Source organism: Xenopus laevis, chromosome 4S (genome assembly GCF_017654675.1).
Source record: "Xenopus laevis strain J_2021 chromosome 4S, Xenopus_laevis_v10.1, whole genome shotgun sequence".
In the NCBI taxonomy this organism is placed as follows: Eukaryota; Metazoa; Chordata; class Amphibia; order Anura; family Pipidae; genus Xenopus; species Xenopus laevis.
The window spans coordinates 43103565-43123765 of NC_054378.1; the positions used below are offsets into that span (position 1 = coordinate 43103565).

Consider the following 20201-nt stretch of genomic DNA (forward strand, 5'->3'; position numbering starts at 1 on the left):
CCCAAAGAAGAGGCGATTAGTTGCCGGGCTACTAAATCTCCCAGAATCTCATTACCCTAAGGGCAGAGACACTATTTCGGGAGATTAGTCACCCAGCGACAAATCGCTTCTTCGCCCGAAGAAGAATCGACTTGTCGCTGGGCGACTAATCTCCGGAAATAGCAGTGTGTGTCTCTACCCTAAATGACAAGGGGATGCGATTTTCATGTCGTGGGAGTAGAACTTGTGTAGAATAACCAAAGGTTTAATGAACACAGATAGAAGGGCTATAACACCCACTTGCTAGTACACCAAAACAAGTCCTCGCTGCTACTACAGTTGATGCCGGGCAACTTCAGCCGAACACCCTGACACGAAAACACAGAATCTGAGGGAGAGAGCATCTCAGCTCCAGTCTCACGCAAATCTCTTCACTCCAATATCGCTGCCTACTCATATTTCTACCATCCCCTCTACTTTCTCAAGTACCAAACTGCCGTACTACCTGCAGGGTTGACGTTGTCATCTCATCTCCCGGTCCCGGTGCTTCGGGTGTTCCTTTGGATTCCGAGCCCGTCACCGCACCGGAACCGGATCTGACGGTATACGCGAAACCGGGAAGCAACTGTATCACGTGCCCAGGAAGAGACGAGATACTAGTTATGATCTGAGGACCGTATATCTCAGAGGCAAGGTGCTATTAACAATTTCGCTGTAGCACACGGCAGCCTCGGATGTATGTCTGAATGGAGCGCTGAAGTTAACAGTAACGTCCCTGGGTATCAGCTGCAACTTCTCTCACACCAATTGGCTTAGTGTCCTTATATTGTAGCCACTCCTCATTTCTGTAGTGAGCAAAGAAGGGAAATAGCGGGATGGATACATGATAGTAGTAAAAGCAAAAGCTACACCATTTTAGCGTTAACCCTAACCCTAATTATACATTTTAACACAGTCATATCTGTTTCTAGGAACCGTGCTAGTTTATCAGTACTAGTTGGTAGTGGGACCAGTTTCTCAAACCCCCCCACCACTTTGTCTCACAGTGTCTCCACTTTCCTTCACTATGTTGCGTTGTGAAGTGATACATTTTAGGGCTTCAATTCCCTCTCATTTCCAGAGAATCTGTGCACCACCCTATGGAAAGCAGAGGGATTTAGAGTCCTACAGTCAGTCACTTTATATTGAAGCAAGGTGGAATGTTGCATGACACTGTGAGCCTAAGGCAGGCCTTGATTTAGATCCAGAACTGGACATGGCATTGCAATTACACAGTAGCCCAAACAGCCCCCACAGCTCGCTAAATTGTGACCTTACAGCGGCCCCTCTGGCCTTAGCCCCTTTAGGAGACTGTAATCCTTTTGCTTGATAAGCCAGCTCAATATATCTGACAATCCATCTGCTTATAGAATGGACACATATGCGTTTTTACACCATGGTAATGGCACGGTTTTTTAAAAAAAAAAAAAAAAAACTGACCACCGCATAAATACGCTAGCCTAGTGTGCCATTGCCTTAGCTTGTAACCGCTTAGCTTATTTACATGGCGGTCGCCTTTTTAAAAAAAACGCGGTGCAAACACAGAAGGCGCTTGTTATTTTCTAGAACCTCTGGTATTACAAATAGTCTATCTGATTTTCTCCAGTCTAGATTTACTCAGATAAATCAAGATACACCTGACTGGATCCAAGTTGTGCCATATTGTAGAGTCCTGCGCAGAACCAATTTGTTAAACCCAAACCCGAAAAAAACGGCGAAAAGACCCGAAGCCACCAAAACCGCCGAACTCCCGAAGTGGCGAAAAGACCCAAAGCCACAAAAATACCCAAAGTCACAAAAGGTGGCGAAGTTGAAGCCATGAGTTCAATTCTACTGATCACCAATTTGTGGGTTTTTTTTTTTAATCCCCTGGACACCAATTTATTATTTTAATATTCTATAGGCCCCTGCCACCAATGTATTTTTTTGTAATATTTTTTGGGGCCCTAATTTTTTTTAACTTGTAAGGGGGGCCTGGCGCCAATGTTTTTTTTTTGCTTATAGCAAGCTTACAGTTAACAATTACCAGTGTCGGACTGGCCCGGCGGGACACCGGGAAAAAACCCGGTGGGCCCCGACCCTCGTGGGCCCCCGCCGGGCCAGACCCCCTCTAATAGTATAAAAAATTTTTAAAAAGTTTTCGGCGATGCGCATCGCATCACCGCTTGCGCATGCGCATCGGCGCTTGCGCATGCGTATCGGCGCTTGCGCGCCGAGAAGTGCGCTCGCGCATGCGCGCAGTAGGGGGGCGGGGGCCCTGGACCAGCAGTCCCGGTGGGCCCCGGTCCCCCCAGTCCGACCCTGACAATTACCCAACAAGAGGTGCAAAATTAAACAACTCTCCCCCTCACCCCAAAGTGAGAAGCATGGGGTGGACTAGGACCCAGTAAGTAAGGGAAGGAACCAAGTGAAGGATATATAGCAAATGTAAGGACAGATCTGACTATAGATGCAACTGGCAATCTACACAGGCTACTGATAAACTTCACTTATGGTCCCCATAGACGCAAAGATTTCTCTAGCCGAACGACCAATTTTAGCGAAGTCCGACCAATCCTTCGAAATTATCGTGCGGTTAGTGGGAATCGATCGATCGTACATCTTATGATTTTTCGGCCGACATCTGTCAGAAAATTGATAGGCCAGGTTAAAAAATCTTTATCGTTCCCAGTGCAATCTATGTCTGCAGGGACAAGCAGGCAGCTACCCTTTGTTTTCCTGGTAAATAATGCCTGAAATTGTCTTTTTAGTTGATGGACAATTCGTACGATCGTTTCGAGATAATCGTGGTCTCACGGTGATGATCAGATCTTTTAAAAATCTCTACATCTTTGGCCAGCTCTCTACATTTTTTCTCAAATGGAACTAGCATTTAAATATAAAACCACTAGAGGGCGCCCTTACACAGAGATGCCCCAAACAATAATCTTCATCATTTATTTTTATAGCGTTACAATAAAAATAATATCACAAGTCCCTGCTCACAAGAGCTTACAATCATGTGTGCCTATTGGATGACTCATTCAGCTTTTACCTCCATCACAATACAAAGTTCTACATTTCTTCTTAGTTTCATATGCATCTTCATCTTGAGAATTATTCCCTCTTTCACCTGCTAGAGCTTTGGCAGCGACAATGTAATTGTTCCAATGGCAAGTCTGAGTGTGTGAATAATGAGATGTGTATCTTGATTGTTCTCTTCTCTCTGGAAATGCATAAAAGCTACAGAATCCTGCATTGCCATTGTGCTAAACCACAGAACTAACATTAATGGTGTGTAAGCCCAGGAGCAATGAACCTTTGTGTCAGGACATAAAAGTCTTTATACAGGGTTATGGAAGATAGCTCATAGTACAAGTTGATCCAGGGACTAGTCCGATTGAGATTTTGGAGTCAGGAAGGAATTGGAGAGGCTTCAGATGGTTTTTTTTTACTTCCTCTGGATCAACTGGCAGTTAGGCAGATATAAAAAAAAAGGTTGAGTTTGATGGATGTGTATCTTTTTTCAACCTTACTTACTATGTCCACCTGAATAAATACTACAGTATGTAGTACAGATGCAGTATAGTTAATTTGTATACAATACTACTTAAAAGGAAAGATATTATTAGGCTAGATGATTTGGTACAAATGATGTCTTTTAAAGATAGCTAGAATCTCAACCATAAAGCAGGGCAGGCCTTCTGATGGCAATGGGGATCATATAGGATCACTGCAGCCACTAGGACAGAGATACAGATAGCTAGAATTTAAGCCATAAAGCAGGGCAGTATTGCTGCTTCATGCCAGACCAGGTATACACTGAAGTGACAAAGGGAGTAACTACCCTGTTCCCGTTGCAACCCTTAGTGTTCTGCACTATTGGAGATGCCAATATCTCCACTTACTCTCTCCTCTTACTCTTGGGCCCATTGTTATTTGCTCTTCTTTCCTTTCCAGTCAGTTTGTTGGGAGTGATTGCCTTTGGCTCCTGGAGGCTTGATAGTTTAGAAAAGAAGTGTATTATGTAGATATACGGGGGCATTTTCTGTTCTTTCCCCATTAAAAAGATTGATAGGGTAGAAGAAGGCCATAGGCTGTGCAATAACTACTTGTCTGTGTGATGCATATTCTTTTGACAAAGCTTTGCTCCAGCATTATACCATGCTCTATCACAGTGTGATACCTCCAGCCAGATAAGGTTCAGTAGGAGACACAGTGACAGCAGAGCTGATGCAAACCAACAGGACTGGAACGAAAATATTCATTGTGTGCTGTAAATAGTGTCTGGGAGACACAGCTAAGGGAGAAATGGCTCTGAGAGTGGCACTTTATTATCTGGCATTCTATGGAATGCTATAAAAGCATTCTATTGGCACCCTAGAATAACTAGGGAGGAGCTGCAAAATGACCTGTACAGGTAGGGGCCTCTTATCCAGATGCTCCGAATTACAGAAAGGCCATCTTCTGTAGACTAGATTTTAAAGAAATTATTAAAATATTTAAAAATAATTTTCATTTTTTTCTGTAATAATAAAACAGTTCCTTATACTTGATCCCAAGATTTAAGATCTAAGATTTAATTAATCCTTACTGGAAACAAAACCAGTCTATTGGGTTTAATGTTAACATGATTTTTTAGTAGACTTAAGGTATTGAGATCTAAATTAAAAAAGATCCATTATCCATAAAACCTCAGGTCCAAAGCATTCCGGATAACAGGTCCCATGCCGGTATATAGATGGATGCTATCTTGGGTCAGGCCTTATGTATACCGGTAACGGTATGTGCAAAGCAGCTCCAGCTATGTGTTGCACGGGAAACAGAAGGAGATTTATAAGTACGAGGTGCCATGGACATCTACGCGATGAACAGGATTGTGAGGCCAGACAAGAGGTTCCGCTTGGTATTGGGGAGCTTTGTTTGTATAACAATATATAAATATATATATATATCCAACCAGATCGCACTCCGTAGTTAAAACATAGCATTTATCTATAGTATACGTGCAGATCCGCCCCTATTATGAGGACGCGTCATCACAGTGATCAGCCACGTTTGTTCAGCCCGACATGGAGGCGATCTGTATGCACAATGGAGTCCTACACGCTACTGCACGATACAAACGCTTGAGAAAGGGAAGGGATGTTTCCCGAAACATTCTATTATAGCGTCATTGCTGGATTTCAAACAGATAAGTGACACTTTGGGCAATTTTACTTAAGGTCGAATATCGAGCGTTAATTAACCCTCGATATTCGACTGTCGAAGTTAAATCCGTCAAAGTCGAAGGATTTAGCGCTATTCATTCGATCGAACGATTAAATCGTTCAATCGAACGATTAAATCGTTCAATCGAACGATTAAATCCTTCGAATCGCTCGTTTCGAAGGATTGTAATCCATCGATCAAACGATTTTTCTTCGACCTAAAAAAGATTGCTAAGCCTATGGGGACCTTCCCCATAGGCTAACATTGACTTCGGTAGCTTTTAGGTGGCGAACTAGGGGGTCGAAGTTTTTTTTAAAGAGACAGTACTTCGACTATCGAATGGTCGAATAGTCGAACGATTTTTAGTTCGAAACGTTCGATTCGAAGTTGAAGGTCGAAGTAGCCCATTCGATGGCCGAAGTAGCCAAAAAAAACCATTCGAAATTCGAAGTTTTTTTTCCTCTATTCCTTCACTCGAGCTAAGTAAATGGGCCCCCTAATGTTGCAAATGGCACTAAACTTTGTTACATTTTAAACAAGCTAATAAATGCTATGTTTTAACTACGGAGTTCGATCTGGTTGGATAGATACAGTATTGAACGAGAGCGGAATTACTCACCGCTGTTTGGATCAGCACCCTTCTGGGAAAACCTGTTTTGCACAACAGAACTGTAACTCAAATAAAAAAAGACACTTTTGGTTAATAAGTATGCATAAGCTGATGTGCCCCGTCTCATATATATATGTCTTGATAATGGTCCCAGAGGTGGACCGAAACGTTGACCAGTTTTAATGTAATTTAATAAATTTTTGATTTTTAATTAAAATCCCAGTGTGCACTCATGCTTCCAGGAATAAGTCAATTTTTCTTGATAAAGTCTTAGCCCCCTTTGTTACATCAGGAACCTCATATATTAAGGATACTTCTCACTTCCTACGGTGTATTCAGGGTCTGGACCTGGCCGATGACAGGGTATTATTAGCGGCATTTGATGTCAACAGCTTATATACCTCTATACCCCACGAGTTGGGAATGGCAGCAGTAAGACAAACCCTGGAGGAATCAAGTTATGAATTGACACAGATTGATTTCTTTATGGAATTGTTGTACCTAATCTTACATAAGAATTACTTCCTGTTTCAGGACAAATTCTTCCTCCAGATACAGGGGACTGCCATGGGATCCAACGTCGCCCCCACCTATGCCAACATCTTCATGAATTTCTTTGAAAACATGTATGTATACGGCCACACACTGTACAAACAAAATTGCCTAAAATGGTGGCGGTACATCGATGATCTGTTGGTCGTTTGGAGGGGTGACGTTGGATCCCTATTGGAGTTTAAAACCTATCTAGACTCTTGCATTCCTACTATTGGGTTTACTCTCACACATAGTGAAGAATCAGTCACGTTTCTAGACACTACTGTATATCGGAGAGACAGATCCCTGTACACCGATTTGTTTGTTAAACCCACCGACCGCAATAATCTACTGAGGTTTGATAGCGCACATCCAAGGGCTAATATTTCCTCTCTCCCTAGATCGCAGATGCTACGCGTTAGACGCATAGTTATGGAGGAGGAACGGCTCTCTTCACGCTTGACAGAGATGTCCACAAAATTCAAACAAAGAGGGTATCCACGGCAGATGCTTGCACAGGAGGCGATGCGTGTGCAAGGACTTGATCGTGAGTCCACCATACAGGACAAATCACCAGATAGGACAAAAAGTTCCCGTATACCATTTGTACATGCTTATCATCCCTGTACTAGAAAAATTCACCATGTAATTTACAAACATTGGCCCTTACTACGTACAGCATACCCGGATATCCCAGAATTCCAGGAACCTCCACTGTTGTCCTATAAACGGCCACGAAACCTCAGGGATAGGCTAGTGCAAGCCGATCTGGGCACCCAACGGGTTAATACACAAAGGGTCTTAGCACCACTGACAAATGGTATGTTTCCATGTGGCAGGTGTAATCAATGTTCAAGTGTCATACGCACTAATGTATTTACCCACCCACATACAGGAAAGAAGTTCGAATTGCGAGGTCATTTTACATGTGATACCGAATATGTGGTCTATATGCTTAAGTGCCCCTGCGGGCTTGCATATGTTGGGGAGACTGTTCAACCCATACGAGACCGTATCAGTCAACATAAATCCACGATCAGAAAGGAGGTACTAAAACTACCAGTACCAGCCCATTTTCACTCAGCACGACATTCCATGGCTACCCTCAGATTTCTTGTTTTGGAGTCTATTGCCCCCCCTCGCCGGGGGGGCAATAGACTCCTACAACTCCAAAAAAGAGAAAAATTTTGGATACATACACTGCAAACATTGTCCCCAAAGGGGCTTAACAGAGAGTATGATCTATATGCTTTCATGTGATTGCTATTAACCTCTGTAATATATTTACTTTGGGAGGTTGGGGCGAATTGAATATGTCATCACGTGTAGTCCTTATAACCTTTAAAACTTCTTGTTACATTTTACACATTGTTATCTTTGACCAATATGTTTCTTTTTGTTGGATGTTCCTATTATTATGGTCTAATTGACACTGTTATACTACATTGTTTCATTATATTGTCATTGGTCTATGTGTATTACATGGTTAACCACATCCCACCTATGGGAGTGGCTTGAACTTATGGCTTTAAAAGGATGTGATGTCATTTAAATCTTTATTGCTTGATAAAGAAGCGGGAGCTTCGAAACGTTGTACTTATTACTTGCTTGATAAAAGTCTTTTCTTGATGCACAAGCAAGTTGTCTGGACTTTTTTGATATATATATATATATATATATATATATATATATATATATATATATATATATATATATATATAACAATAAAGAAATGACCAGCAACACCGAGTTCTTTGGTGAAAAAATCAAAGTGTATTAAAAATACATGTAAAGCCGACGTGACGTTTCAGTCCACTCAGGGACCTTTCTCAAGCTGGCTTTACATGTATTTTTAATACACTTTCATTTTTTCACCAAAGAACTCGGTGTTGCTGGTCATTTCTGCTGTATTATCTATTTAATTTACCTTGCACCTGAGGTAAACTGCAAAGGCGGGGTGCTGCCCATTTGGAATTACATATACCGGTGTGTGTATATATATATATATATATATATATATATATATATATATATATATATATATATATTCAAATCCCGGTGTGCACCTGAATCTTCTATTGAATGGATACAACAGCCTGAACAGGTAGCACTCGGGTCTATTAATTTGTCGACGGTGTGCGTTGGAACCATGGAATCTATATATATATATATATATATATATATATATATATATATATATATATATATATATATATATATATATATATATATATATATATATATATATATAGATTCCATGGTTCCAACGCACACCGTCGACAAATTAATAGACCCGAGTGCTACCTGTTCAGGCTGTTGTATCCATTCAATAGAAGATTCAGGTGCACACCGGGATTTGAATGGTTAAAACATCATATTTATTTAAATAATTTAAAAACAGAACTGGTCGACGTTTCGGTCTCTATCTAAGACCTTTTTCAAGACCCTGTTCACCATACCATAGGTACATAGTTAAATAGATAAAAGATATGACACTCACCCCTCAAACCACTCCCACCGAATCATGTGACTAGAAGACACCTGCACCGAAGATAAAAAATGATTGTCATATAACATAAATAGTTAATTATCACCAAAAAGTGACATATGTTAAAAACAATAATAAATAAAAAGATTGGACCGTATCAAACAATGTAACCAAATCATCCAATGCAGAAACATAGTTGTAGGAATTGCAACATTGTAACTCACATATAACCTTTATGCAGATAATTATCTCTGGTTTAAGAAACAGTTGAATGGGCAAAATTCATTTAAGCCCAAAGGTGTTACAGTGTTTAATTTATCTATCCAAAAAGATTCCCTCTGGAGGAGTAATCTAGCTCTATCTCCCCCTCTCCTAAGTGGTGGTATATGGTCTATAGCTGTATACTTAAATGTAGGCAGTCTATGTCCCTTTTCTAGGAAGTGTTTGGCCACTGGCTTATTAGTTTTGCCATCTCTAAATGCAGTACTGATGGCTGAACGATGGCCATCCATTCTAAGGCGTAACATCTGTTCAGTTTTGCCAACATATGAGAGGCCACATGGGCACGTAATCAAATATACAACATGAGTAGTAGTACAGGTTATGTGATGACGGATTAGAAAACGCTTCCCTGTCTGGGGGTGATTAAATGAGGTGCCCGGGTTCATATACCTGCAGGATGTGCAGCTTGGACAACGAAATGACCCTGGTTTAAGTCCACTCAGCCAACTAGTTGACTTCTTCTGGTAACAGTGGATTGGGTCATTTTTTACTAATAAGTCCCTCAGGTTTACACCTCTTTTAAAACACATTCTAGGGGAATCAGGTATTAATCGTCTCAATTCAGTGTCAGCTTCAATAATCTTCCACTGATCCATAATTTCTTTGCTGACCTGACTTGTGTGTCCATTGTAAGTTGTAGTAAAGGACATCTTAGTAGTTTTTTGTCACCTCTACTCTCACCCCCTATACAACGGGACATGGCTGCATCAAGAGCACCCTGAAGAACAACCTCAGGGTATCCCCTCTCCTTAAACCGGGCCCACATCTCATCTAGCTGTTGGTTAGCCAGCTGCTGGACCGAATTGTTACGTAATACCCTACAAAATTGAGATGTAGGGATAGACTTCTTCATGTGACATGGATGGCAACTTTTATAGTGCAGCAGGACGTTCTTGTCCGTAGGCTTCCTAAACAATGTATACTCCACATGGTTAGATTTCAAAAAGATCTCAATATCCAAAAAATGAATCGCTGAAGACTGTATTTCAAAAGTAAAGCGAACTGGGCTATCCATGTTATTAAGCTCCTCCACCATTGTGGTGAACTCCTCTACAGTACCCTGCCAAATTAAAAACATGTCATCGATAAACCTACGTAAGAACAACAATTTGCCCCTACACCGTGGTAATATGTTATGTTGCTCATATTGATGCATATATAGATTTGCATAGGCGGGCGCCATGGCTGCCCCATGGCAGTCCCCGCCACCTGCAGGTAAAAATCATTCTCAAAACGAAAATAATTTAATGTTAAAGCCAGATTCAACAGCTCCAACACTAGCTGTATCGGTGGGCCAGCATATACTTTTGAATCTAGTAATGAGCGTCTAACTGCTGCAATGCCTGCCTCGTGAGGAATTATCGTGTACAAGCTCACCATGTCCATGGTAACTAAAAAACATGGTACATCGCTTGGTAGGCACACTTGTTTAAGGTTATCTAGCAGATGAGGTGTATCACGTAAGTATGTTGGGGTCTCCCGTACCACTGGCTGAAGAAGAGTATCTAAATAAAGGCCTATTGGATGCAATAAAGAATCCCGGCTCGACACTATAGGTCTACCTGGGGGTTGTAATAAATTCTTGTGAATCTTAGGTAGCGTATACAGTATAGGACATATCGGAAACTCATTAGTCAAAAAGTCACACAGTGTATCGTTAATCATCATGCCATCTCTTGCTGATTTAATCAGAGCGTCCACTTTAGATTTAAACGACACTATGGGGTCTCCTCTCAGATGTTTATAAACATTTGTATCCCCCAACTGTCTCTGTATTTCCTGCTGATAATCAACATAATTCATCAATACAATTCCACCGCCCTTGTCAGATGGAACCTGAATTGAACATGTGTGGTGTGTCTGTGTTGGAAAAGATTGCAGTAGTCTTTTTGATTTGTTAAAGGGGAAGTAAAATACTTACACATATAATTTTTTATACATTTATATAGGCAGTGATTTGACCCTCGTACAGACTGTGTTTGCTTTAGAACAGGTTGTCTCAGACTGCTGCCCTCCCAAGCAGGGGCCCCAAATCCTCTTGGTGGGGGGAGGAAGTTGTAAAGACCAATGGCAGCAGGATTTAGAGATGAATGTTGAAGAAGGGGGGGGCAGGAGTCTTAAACCTCTGCCATGGTGGTCAGTGGCAGATTAATGACATGTGGGGCTCCTAGGCTTCCACACAGGCTCCTCTTCTAGACTACTGCTAGATTCGGATGCATGCAGATCCAGGCACATGTGCACCAGAGCTCACTCTATGCCAGGTCGGGTTCAGTGCATGCCAGTGACGACACTGAATTTGAACGCACGTGCCTTGCCTGTCTACTTCTCCCTGCAGGTGCTCTCAACCTCAACCAGCAGTACAAATAAATATACTAAAATAGAAATAATTGAAAACGAGCTAGATGGGCCCCTGATCATACTGGGTCCCTAGGCTATAGCCTGTGCATCTATCTTGGCACAAGTGCTTATCTCTCCTGATGGTGTTTTCTAATATTCCCGCATAGATTGATATTCCTTTTTGTTGGTCATTTGACCTATGAGCTGAATGTTGTATATATACCAGAGAACACCACAGCTTCATTGTAATCAGCTTGAAAAAGGAACTAAAATGATCTGAAAGCTTGCTATTATTATTATTGCTGTTAGTTAACCAATAAAGGTATCCTCTTTATAACACTTTTGTTATTTTTTATTTCTAAAGGGTTGCCCTGTAACTAATATTCCCAATAGATCTCTGATTATTTTGCCAAATACCAGTGGGGCTGGCCGTCAGGTGCACCCCCCTTTTATTAGATGTAAACTTGTCTGGAGAGGCTGTCAGCAGATTTTATCAGCTAATGTAAGGCCTGCTTTACCCTCCTCTTGTATAAACTACATTTGCTCTATGCAAGACTTCCATCAGGAATAAGGGCGCTCCTTGTAATGAGCAGGGCCCCAATTACTAAACCATAGGCCATCTGGCAGAGGGTCCTGACAACAAGAAGAATGGGGCCCCAATGAAAAAAAAAACAAAAGCTCCTGGATGCATGAACACACCCCTGATTTTTAGCAGGGCCAAATTATTTACCCACTAATCACCTACAACCCAGGTAGGGAGTAACAGGTCCCTGGAGTCACACACAATTCTCTGATCCACCCAGTTTCGCCCCACCATAACGCTATAACTCCGCCCTCAACCCAGTGAATATTGTTTGAAATAGAAAATCCAGATATCTCTTAGGCAGGTTAGATGCAAACTGCTTTGGTATGTACAATATGTAAGGTGGGTAAGAAAGTGAAAGAGATAATATGCATTGGTAATGTTGTGAGAATGTAATTTATGTAGAATCATCATGCACATCCTGCAGCATATAAAAGTGTCCCCTCTTCACCTCTATTCCATTCATGGCCATGGTTACTATATAGTTAGGTTCCTGCTTGAGCCAACACAGTTGAATTAACAGATGATGCTGGGCTCTTCATAGATTATTGTACTATGCTGCAGCTGGCGCAAGTTAAATATTTGCACAGAACCATCTGCCCCTCCTGAATGGCTGAATGCAATGTCATAGACCTGTCACACACAGAGGAGGGGAAGGATAATTGTATCATAGGCATAAAGGGAAACCTTGGGAAACTTAATCATACAAGGCATTTGGATTTCCTCTAAGCAATGTTAGTTTACTAATGCATTTTCTGGTACTGAATAATATTGTTTGATCTCATCCCCTATCCACTTTTTAATCAAAGTACACTGTTCTTCTGAACAATGTCTGGTATGACCCATTTTACTCAGATTTTCAGAGAAATGCACTATAACCAGCATGTACAACATTTGCTGCCTTCCTTCCTTAAATAAGGGCCATAATTGTCACCTGTGTATTCACAGAATGAATGACCTAATTGAACCCCACACTGTAATTATTTGGAACAAGCCTCAATTAATGATTCAATTACACAGAATCAGCAGCATGCATGGCATGACTTTTGGTTTTCTATTACTCTAATACACCTACTAGTAAGTTATTTGCCATGTAGAAATATAATTTCTACCATAAACATTGGTTGATAAGATTAGTGATGTTGAACTGCTATTATTCTGAACACAACTATATAACACATATATTTTTGTTCTTTTTCAGGTGGTAATCTTGGAGGTATGGGTGCCCTGTACCCCAGTAGCCAGACTTAACAACCACCGTGCTTATGTCAGTGGCATTGCATGGGCACCGCATTCATCTTGCTACAGTTACGCTAGCGTTAATTCGTCAAGCAAAGCAAGGTTACGCTAGCGATGCCTAATTTGCTTACAGCGCCAACTTAAATGGACATATATGTATGGGGTGCCGTTTGTCTCAAATACATTCTGTATACAAAACTATCCCTAATACACAGAATGAATGTCTCTTATGTTATATAAGTATTTGTGACCATACACAGAGAAAACAAATATACAAAAGACTTATTTCTATTAAAGAATGGAAACAAAATCTGGTTAGTGCACAAAAGGATGTCATTATATCACAAACTCCATTCTGTACAGTTTAACAAGCAATCTGTCTCACAAATGTATAACCTCCATGTAACGGACGCACTTATGTGCAAAGTTACTTACAGAATGAATTATGTAAAAACAAAGTTGGACATAATATATAATAGTGTAACTAACTAGTGCTTGTCAAGCTAGATTTGATTGACAAAATAGATATCTGTGACAGAAAGCAAGATTTTATAGTACAGGATTCATTCTTTCCACAAAATGACAGTTTTGTTTCACAAAACAGATTTTGTGAAGTCAGTCACATTCCTGAACCAATAAGAACAAAGCTTATTGCCATATACAAACAAGATGAGAAGTGGCCAGCTCTGCTCCACATGGGTAAGGCAAAGTATCTGGCCTGCTATAGAGGGTGCCCTCTAATGTCCCCTGTGCTGCATAGTAATAAACATGAACAAACCTTTCCTAAAAGAGCTGCTGTTAAACACTACAAGTTCATAAATGGAAGTTTTTACAAATGGCTGAGAAATATAATGCTGCACTTATAATGATTGTAGAGAAAGAAAAGTATGCAAAACTTATATAAATATGATCATTTTAGGTGATATGGCTATTCTTATTGTAGTAACCTGCTTATGTGGCCATTTTGGTTAAGGGCATTCCTGCTGTTTTGCCATTATCTTATGACTCACTCCTGTTGCTCTTCCTGTCTAAGCTGAGAGCAATAATGGGACAGGCCACACCCACCTGCAATATTGTATTGTATTAGCTGTAATCTTGCACCAATCAGCTTATAGTAGTCTCTTAATAATCATGTGCTTAGCTATAGTTCAACTACTACATAATAGCTTTAGCCAGAGACTTGGGACTGATCATATGCATCCATGCATTCTCTATAGTATGATGTGTAGGTTATATGAGCAGCCACTCCTGAGTACTGTGCGTAAACAAAAGGGGGTCATTTAGGCAGGGGCAATTTTAGGGGATCATAATCTATTTATAGAGAAGCAACAAGCTACACAATGCTTTATATTTAATTGTAACAAAAGACTCTAATGATGCCGTCCCCTTACCTGCCCAGTGCTTAACCCTTTCACATCAGAGTGGGTCGAGGGGGGCACAACACTAGAGCAGAGAGCACAACTGTGCCCATGTCACATGCATGTCCAGGGCCGCCAGCAGGGGGGACAAGTGTTCCGGGCCTGAAGGGGGGCCCAGAAGTGCTGCATTTTTCAGCGCCCAAGCCATGCGGCCATTTCGCATATTACAGAATGCGGAAGTGCTGAAAAGACGAAGCTGAAGTCCCGAAGCGGCGAAAAGACCCGAATTCACGAAAGGAGGTGAAGTTGAAGTCCTGAAGCCTTTTGTTTACACACAGTACTCAGGAGTGGCTGCTCATATAACCTACACATCATACTAAACACAATGTGTGTGCACATGATCAGTCCCAAGTCTCTAGCTAAAGCTATTATGTAGTAGTTGAACTATAGGTAAGCACATTATTAAGAGACTACTATAAGCTAATTGGTGCAAGATTACAGCTAGAAGGAGACATTGGAGTCTAACTATCATATACAAAACTTATAACTGTCTCTTAGAGTCAGGCAAAGTAGCCAGACAAGCACAGTAACTTCTGGTACATTTAATAGAAGATGGCAGGTGGGTGTGGCCTGTCCCATTATTACTCTCAGCTTAGACAGGAAGAGCAACAGGAGTGAGTCATAAGATAATGGCAAAACAGCAGGAATGCCCTTAACCAAAATGGCCACACAAGCAGGTTACTACAATAAGAATAGCCATATCACCTAAAATAATCATATTTATATAAGTTTTGAATACTTTTCTTTCTCTACAATCATTATAAGTGCAGCATTATATTTATCAGCCATTTGTAAAAACTTCCATTTATGAACCTGTAGTGTTTAACAGCAGCTCTTTTAGGAAAGGTTTGTTCATGTTTATTACTATGCAGCACAGGGGACATTAGAGGGCGCCCTCTATAGCAGGTCAGATACTTTGCCTTAGCCATGTGGAGCAGAGCTGGCCACTTCTCATCTTGTTTGTATATGCCAATAAGCTTTGTTCTTATTGGTTCATGAATGTGACTGACAGTGTTGCTTCACAGAATGGTTATTTTATCTGTTTTGTGAAACAAAACTGTCATTTTGTGGAAAGAATGAATCCTGTACTATAAAATCTTGCTTTCTGTCACAGATATCTATTTTGTCAGTCAAATCTAGCTTGACAAGCACTAGTTAGTTACACTATTATATATTATGTCCAACTTTGTTTTTACATAATTCATTCTGTAAGTAACTTTGCACATAAGTGCGTCCGTTACATGGAGGTTATACATTTGTGAGACAGATTGCTTGTTAAACTGTACAGAATGGAGTTTGTGATATAATGACATCCTTTTGTGCACTAACCAGATTTTGTTTCCATTCTTTAATAGAAATAAGTCTTTTGTATGTTTGTTTTCTCTTTGTATGGTCACAAATACTTATATAACATGAGAGACATTCATTCTGTGTATTAGGGATAGTTTTGTATACAGAATGTATTTGAGACAAACGGCACCCCATATATATGTAGCAGCAACATTACGCTACACAAGCCTGGGAAACCTTCATAAAATAAAGTTGTTATTTTGCCCTATACATGTGGCCACTGTATAGTTTAGGTGCCATATATTAGGAAATGTAGGGGGGAAGGAGGGTACCCCAAAAAAAATGTAAGTTCTTTTTCAGCCTATCACCCCTAAAAAAGGAAAAGATGCCAGCGTTTTTTGTGACTTAAAAATTTTTTTAACTTTTTTTGAAGCAATCCCTATCTACTCTATTGCACTTCGCCTGGTCTGAGGTGGCGAAGGCAAGTCTGGGGCAAGAGGTAATGTTCAGTAAAATGCGCAATTAGCATGAATTAGCGTAGTTACGTCCCTTCGACATAACGCAACTTCGTCTGGTGTAAGGGTGCGAAGTAGCACTAGAGTGCGAATTTACGCCAGCGGCGTTAGTAAATCGGCGAAGTAACAAAATGTCATGCGCTAGTGCTAGGCGCTTCACGATTTAGTGAATTTGCCCCTTAGGATTTACTGCAATACTTTTGGCACCCCCAAGTAAAGAGAGCCTTTCCTTCTCCTTTAAAGAAGAATAAAGTGAATGTGCTGGAATGGCCAAGTCAAAGTCCTGATCTTAATCCATTGAAGCGTTGTGAAAAGACCAAAAGCTAGTGGTTTATGATAAACAGTTATCACAAACATTTAGTTGCAGTTATTGCTCCACAAGGGGGTCACACAGAGCAGGATTCACTTACTTTTGCTACACACAGATATGTTATTGGATCATTTTTTTTCAATAAATACATGACTAAATATAATATTTTTTGTTTCATTTGTTTAACAAGGTTTTGGTCATCTACTTTTATGACTTGTTTGAAAATCAGATGATGTTTTAAGTCATATTCATATAAAAATATAGAAAATTTTAAAGGGTTCATAAACGTTCACGCACCACTGTTAGAGGACTTAGCTGGAGCTTCAGACCCTCACTAGTGCTCCACATTTGGAGGGGGAGGTTTGGTCGCCTGGAGAAAAAATCGCCTTGTTTTTGCGGCGACCAATCTCCCCAAACACCTTCCCTGACACTACGCGGCTAAAATTAAAAACCGCCGACGCTAATCACACGCGGCAATTAGTTTTCCGAAGTCGCCCGAACTTTCCTCGTGAGGCAACTTCGGAAAACAAACCGTCACATGTGATTATCACCGGCGGTTTTTCATTTTAGCCGGCGCAGAGTCAGGGAAGGCGTTTGGGGAGATTGGTCGCCGCAAAAACGAGGCAATTGGTTGTCAGGCGACCAAATCTCCCCAAAACGCCTACTGTGGACTTACCCTTAAGAGACTAAAAGAACTGGTTTGTGCCAGCCTTCCAGAGGGGGTTTGGCCTGCGAGGGGTGGTTGGGCCACCCCCCTGGAAGGGCTGTCAAGACCTTGTGTCCTTTACTCCCGGAAGCTGCTGCTTGTGTCACAGACATACAAGTTACTGGGCAGGGGGGGCATTCAAATTCCTAACATCACCCTCCCGTAGGCAGCACTAATTTTTAGGTGCATTCTGTCAGAACCTGTGCTCCAAAAGAAAATGCAGAGGTCTGTGGATATTAAGACATTTCCTGCGCAGTGGGCAAAGTGCAACAAAAATGGCTGATTGGAGCTTATTTTGCACACTGTGTGGGGCACTGTAATCGGACTCTTGATATGTAGATTGTGCCAGAGGGGTTTATTCTGGCATCATAATACTATAACTTTAAAAAAAGATTGCATACTATCTGGTTTCTGACTAAGAAGAAACATGGTATAGTTATAGGGTTATTCATTCACAGTTTGTTAATGTTTTAAAGGCAAGATCCCAAATTCCTTACTAGGCATAGGTCAGGGGTGCCCAAACTTTTTGCAACGAGGGCCAGATTCGGTGAGTTGAAAATTTGTGGGGGGCCGACATTCTTTGAAGCATTAACATTAAATTACAGGAATGGAGTAATCGTAGCAGTAATATTTGGACACATTAGTGAAATGATCTGCCACTTGGTCTATACTGCTGCCTGTGTGCTGAAGGTGTTAGCAATAGACACGTACTGGCACATAGTGACGCCATACTTCTTTAGTTTACTGTACTGGCACGTCAGTACGTCTATTGACACCTGCAGCCCTAAAGAAGTATGCGATAGCGGCGCGTCAATACATGCCAGTACGTGTTCTGTTTTTATATCATATCTCCTATTACAGAAAGTTCTGTAGCCTGTTAAAAGGGGATCTAAACTCAAAAAATGAATTGGTGTAAACGTACTCCCGGTGGATTCTCTGAGGGCTTTTTCAATTTTCTATCGTATTTGTTGACTGCTAATATCAGGATTTTGGGTCAACTGAGAGTCAGCAACTCTTGAACACAGAAGTGCATTGCCACTTAGGGTTGATTACAATTTGAACTTAAAGGAAAACTATACCCCCGAACTATGTAAGTCTCTATAAAAATATAAAACCCTGCTTCAAGTAAATAAACTATTTTGGTAATAATATATCATTTTAGTAGTCTGTGTCATTGGGTAATCCTAAATAGAAAATTGCCATTTTAAGAAGTAAGGGCTGTCCGCTGGGATCCTAAGATTCACGTTGCACACAAACAAACCATACATGTTAGGTTCCATGAGCCAATTAACATCTTTTCTGTCTTTTGCTGCACAGAGAATATTATAAAATGGGGGCCCAAGGGAAAAGATGTAAAATGGAAATAATGAATTAAATATATATTCCAGTTTAGTAATATTCTTTAATATGCCGCTTAATATGATGTAAACTGTTGCTTAAGTATTCATTTTGGGGGTAAAGTTTTCCTTTAAACTGAGCTGTTGAATTATAAGCCTTGTAGTAAGTAGTCTAAGGGCTCTTACTGACGAACGTTTTTACCTGCGCTCCCCTGCGTTCCGTTTTTCTGCGTTCAGCCGCGGGAATAGACGCATTACATTTTTTCCAATGGGGCTGTACTCACACAGGCGCGTGTAGGCGCCGGACGCAGGTGAAGACGCAACATGCTGCATTTTTCCTGCATTCGGCGCCTACACGCGCCTGTGTGAGTACAGCCCCATTGGAAAAAATGTAATGCGTCTATTCCTGCGCTCCCCTGCGGCTGAACGCAGAAAAACGGAACGCAGGGGAGCGCAGGTAAAAATGCTTATCAGTAAGAGCCCTAAAACTCAGAGGGCCATTCTCAATAAGTCTAATTTAAATCTTTTTCCCCTTTAAGTAAATACTTTTGGTAGTACTGGAGTGTATTGCCTCCCTGCAATAGTATGGTAGCTCCCAGTTGGTCATATCGAGTAGAGACTTGGTTTAATAATAACCTTGCATTTGCCTTTCAGCTTTGACTTCTGCAAAGGTTTTGTGAATTAACCTCCAAAGAGAGAAAATACATATCATACCAGAGAGGAAAAAGTGTGCCAAAAGTATTCATGAAATACTAAAAACGGTGGGGATGGGGAGAATATAAAAATGTGGTTCATGAGTTGGGGTGGAATGTCACAAGCTTTCAGTATTAACATGTTTCATAGCAAAGAGATTGTTCAAGAAAATTAATGCACAGAATAGTATAGAAAGGTATATTTAAACATAGCTTGCATTTTATAAAGAATTTCATCTATAAATTCTTGTACCTTTACTACTATATTAAAATAGGATCACCAAACACAACCATTCTAAATGTTCTTCTTTTGAATAACAAATGTCTCCTACTTTGTCCTTCACACATTTGTAATCTTTGATAAACATATGTAATAGTTTTCCAGTAATCATTTGCATCACATTCATTATTAATCTTGGTAACATGTGCTGAGTAAATAAAACATTGTGTCAAGATAAAACTTAGTACAGTCTTTATTAGTATGACCTATGGGTGTCTAACCGGCAGCCTTCTAGCTCTTGATAAACTACAAATCTCAGCACCTCCTAAACAGTTGGATGGAGAGAAATGCAATCAAACAATAGCTGTGAGGGACATGTTGGCTGGACCATCTGTGGTATAATCTCTCAAGCACTTACCCAGAAAATCTTTG

At 40.7% G+C, this 20201-nt stretch overlaps 2 protein-coding genes across 2 annotated transcripts in view; one reads left to right on the top strand and one right to left on the bottom strand.

Moving 5' to 3' along the window:
* The window catches only part of sntb2.S (syntrophin, beta 2 (dystrophin-associated protein A1, 59kDa, basic component 2) S homeolog), a 20797-nt gene extending 20047 nt beyond the window's left edge, over window positions 1-750 (bottom strand). Inside the window, exon 1 of the mRNA XM_018260566.2 lies at window positions 485-750. Within this exon, the coding sequence (XP_018116055.1) occupies window positions 485-505 (21 nt within the window). The 5' untranslated portion in view covers window positions 506-750. The remainder of the gene's footprint in view (window positions 1-484) is intronic.
* LOC121403682 overlaps window positions 1-13293 on the top strand; it is an 18316-nt gene extending 5023 nt beyond the window's left edge. The window contains exons 2-3 of the mRNA XM_041591492.1: window positions 6754-7493; window positions 13244-13293. Coding sequence (XP_041447426.1) covers window positions 6761-7493; window positions 13244-13293 — 783 coding nt within the window. The 5' untranslated portion in view covers window positions 6754-6760. The remainder of the gene's footprint in view (window positions 1-6753; window positions 7494-13243) is intronic.
* Window positions 13294-20201: the final 6908 nt, after the last annotated feature.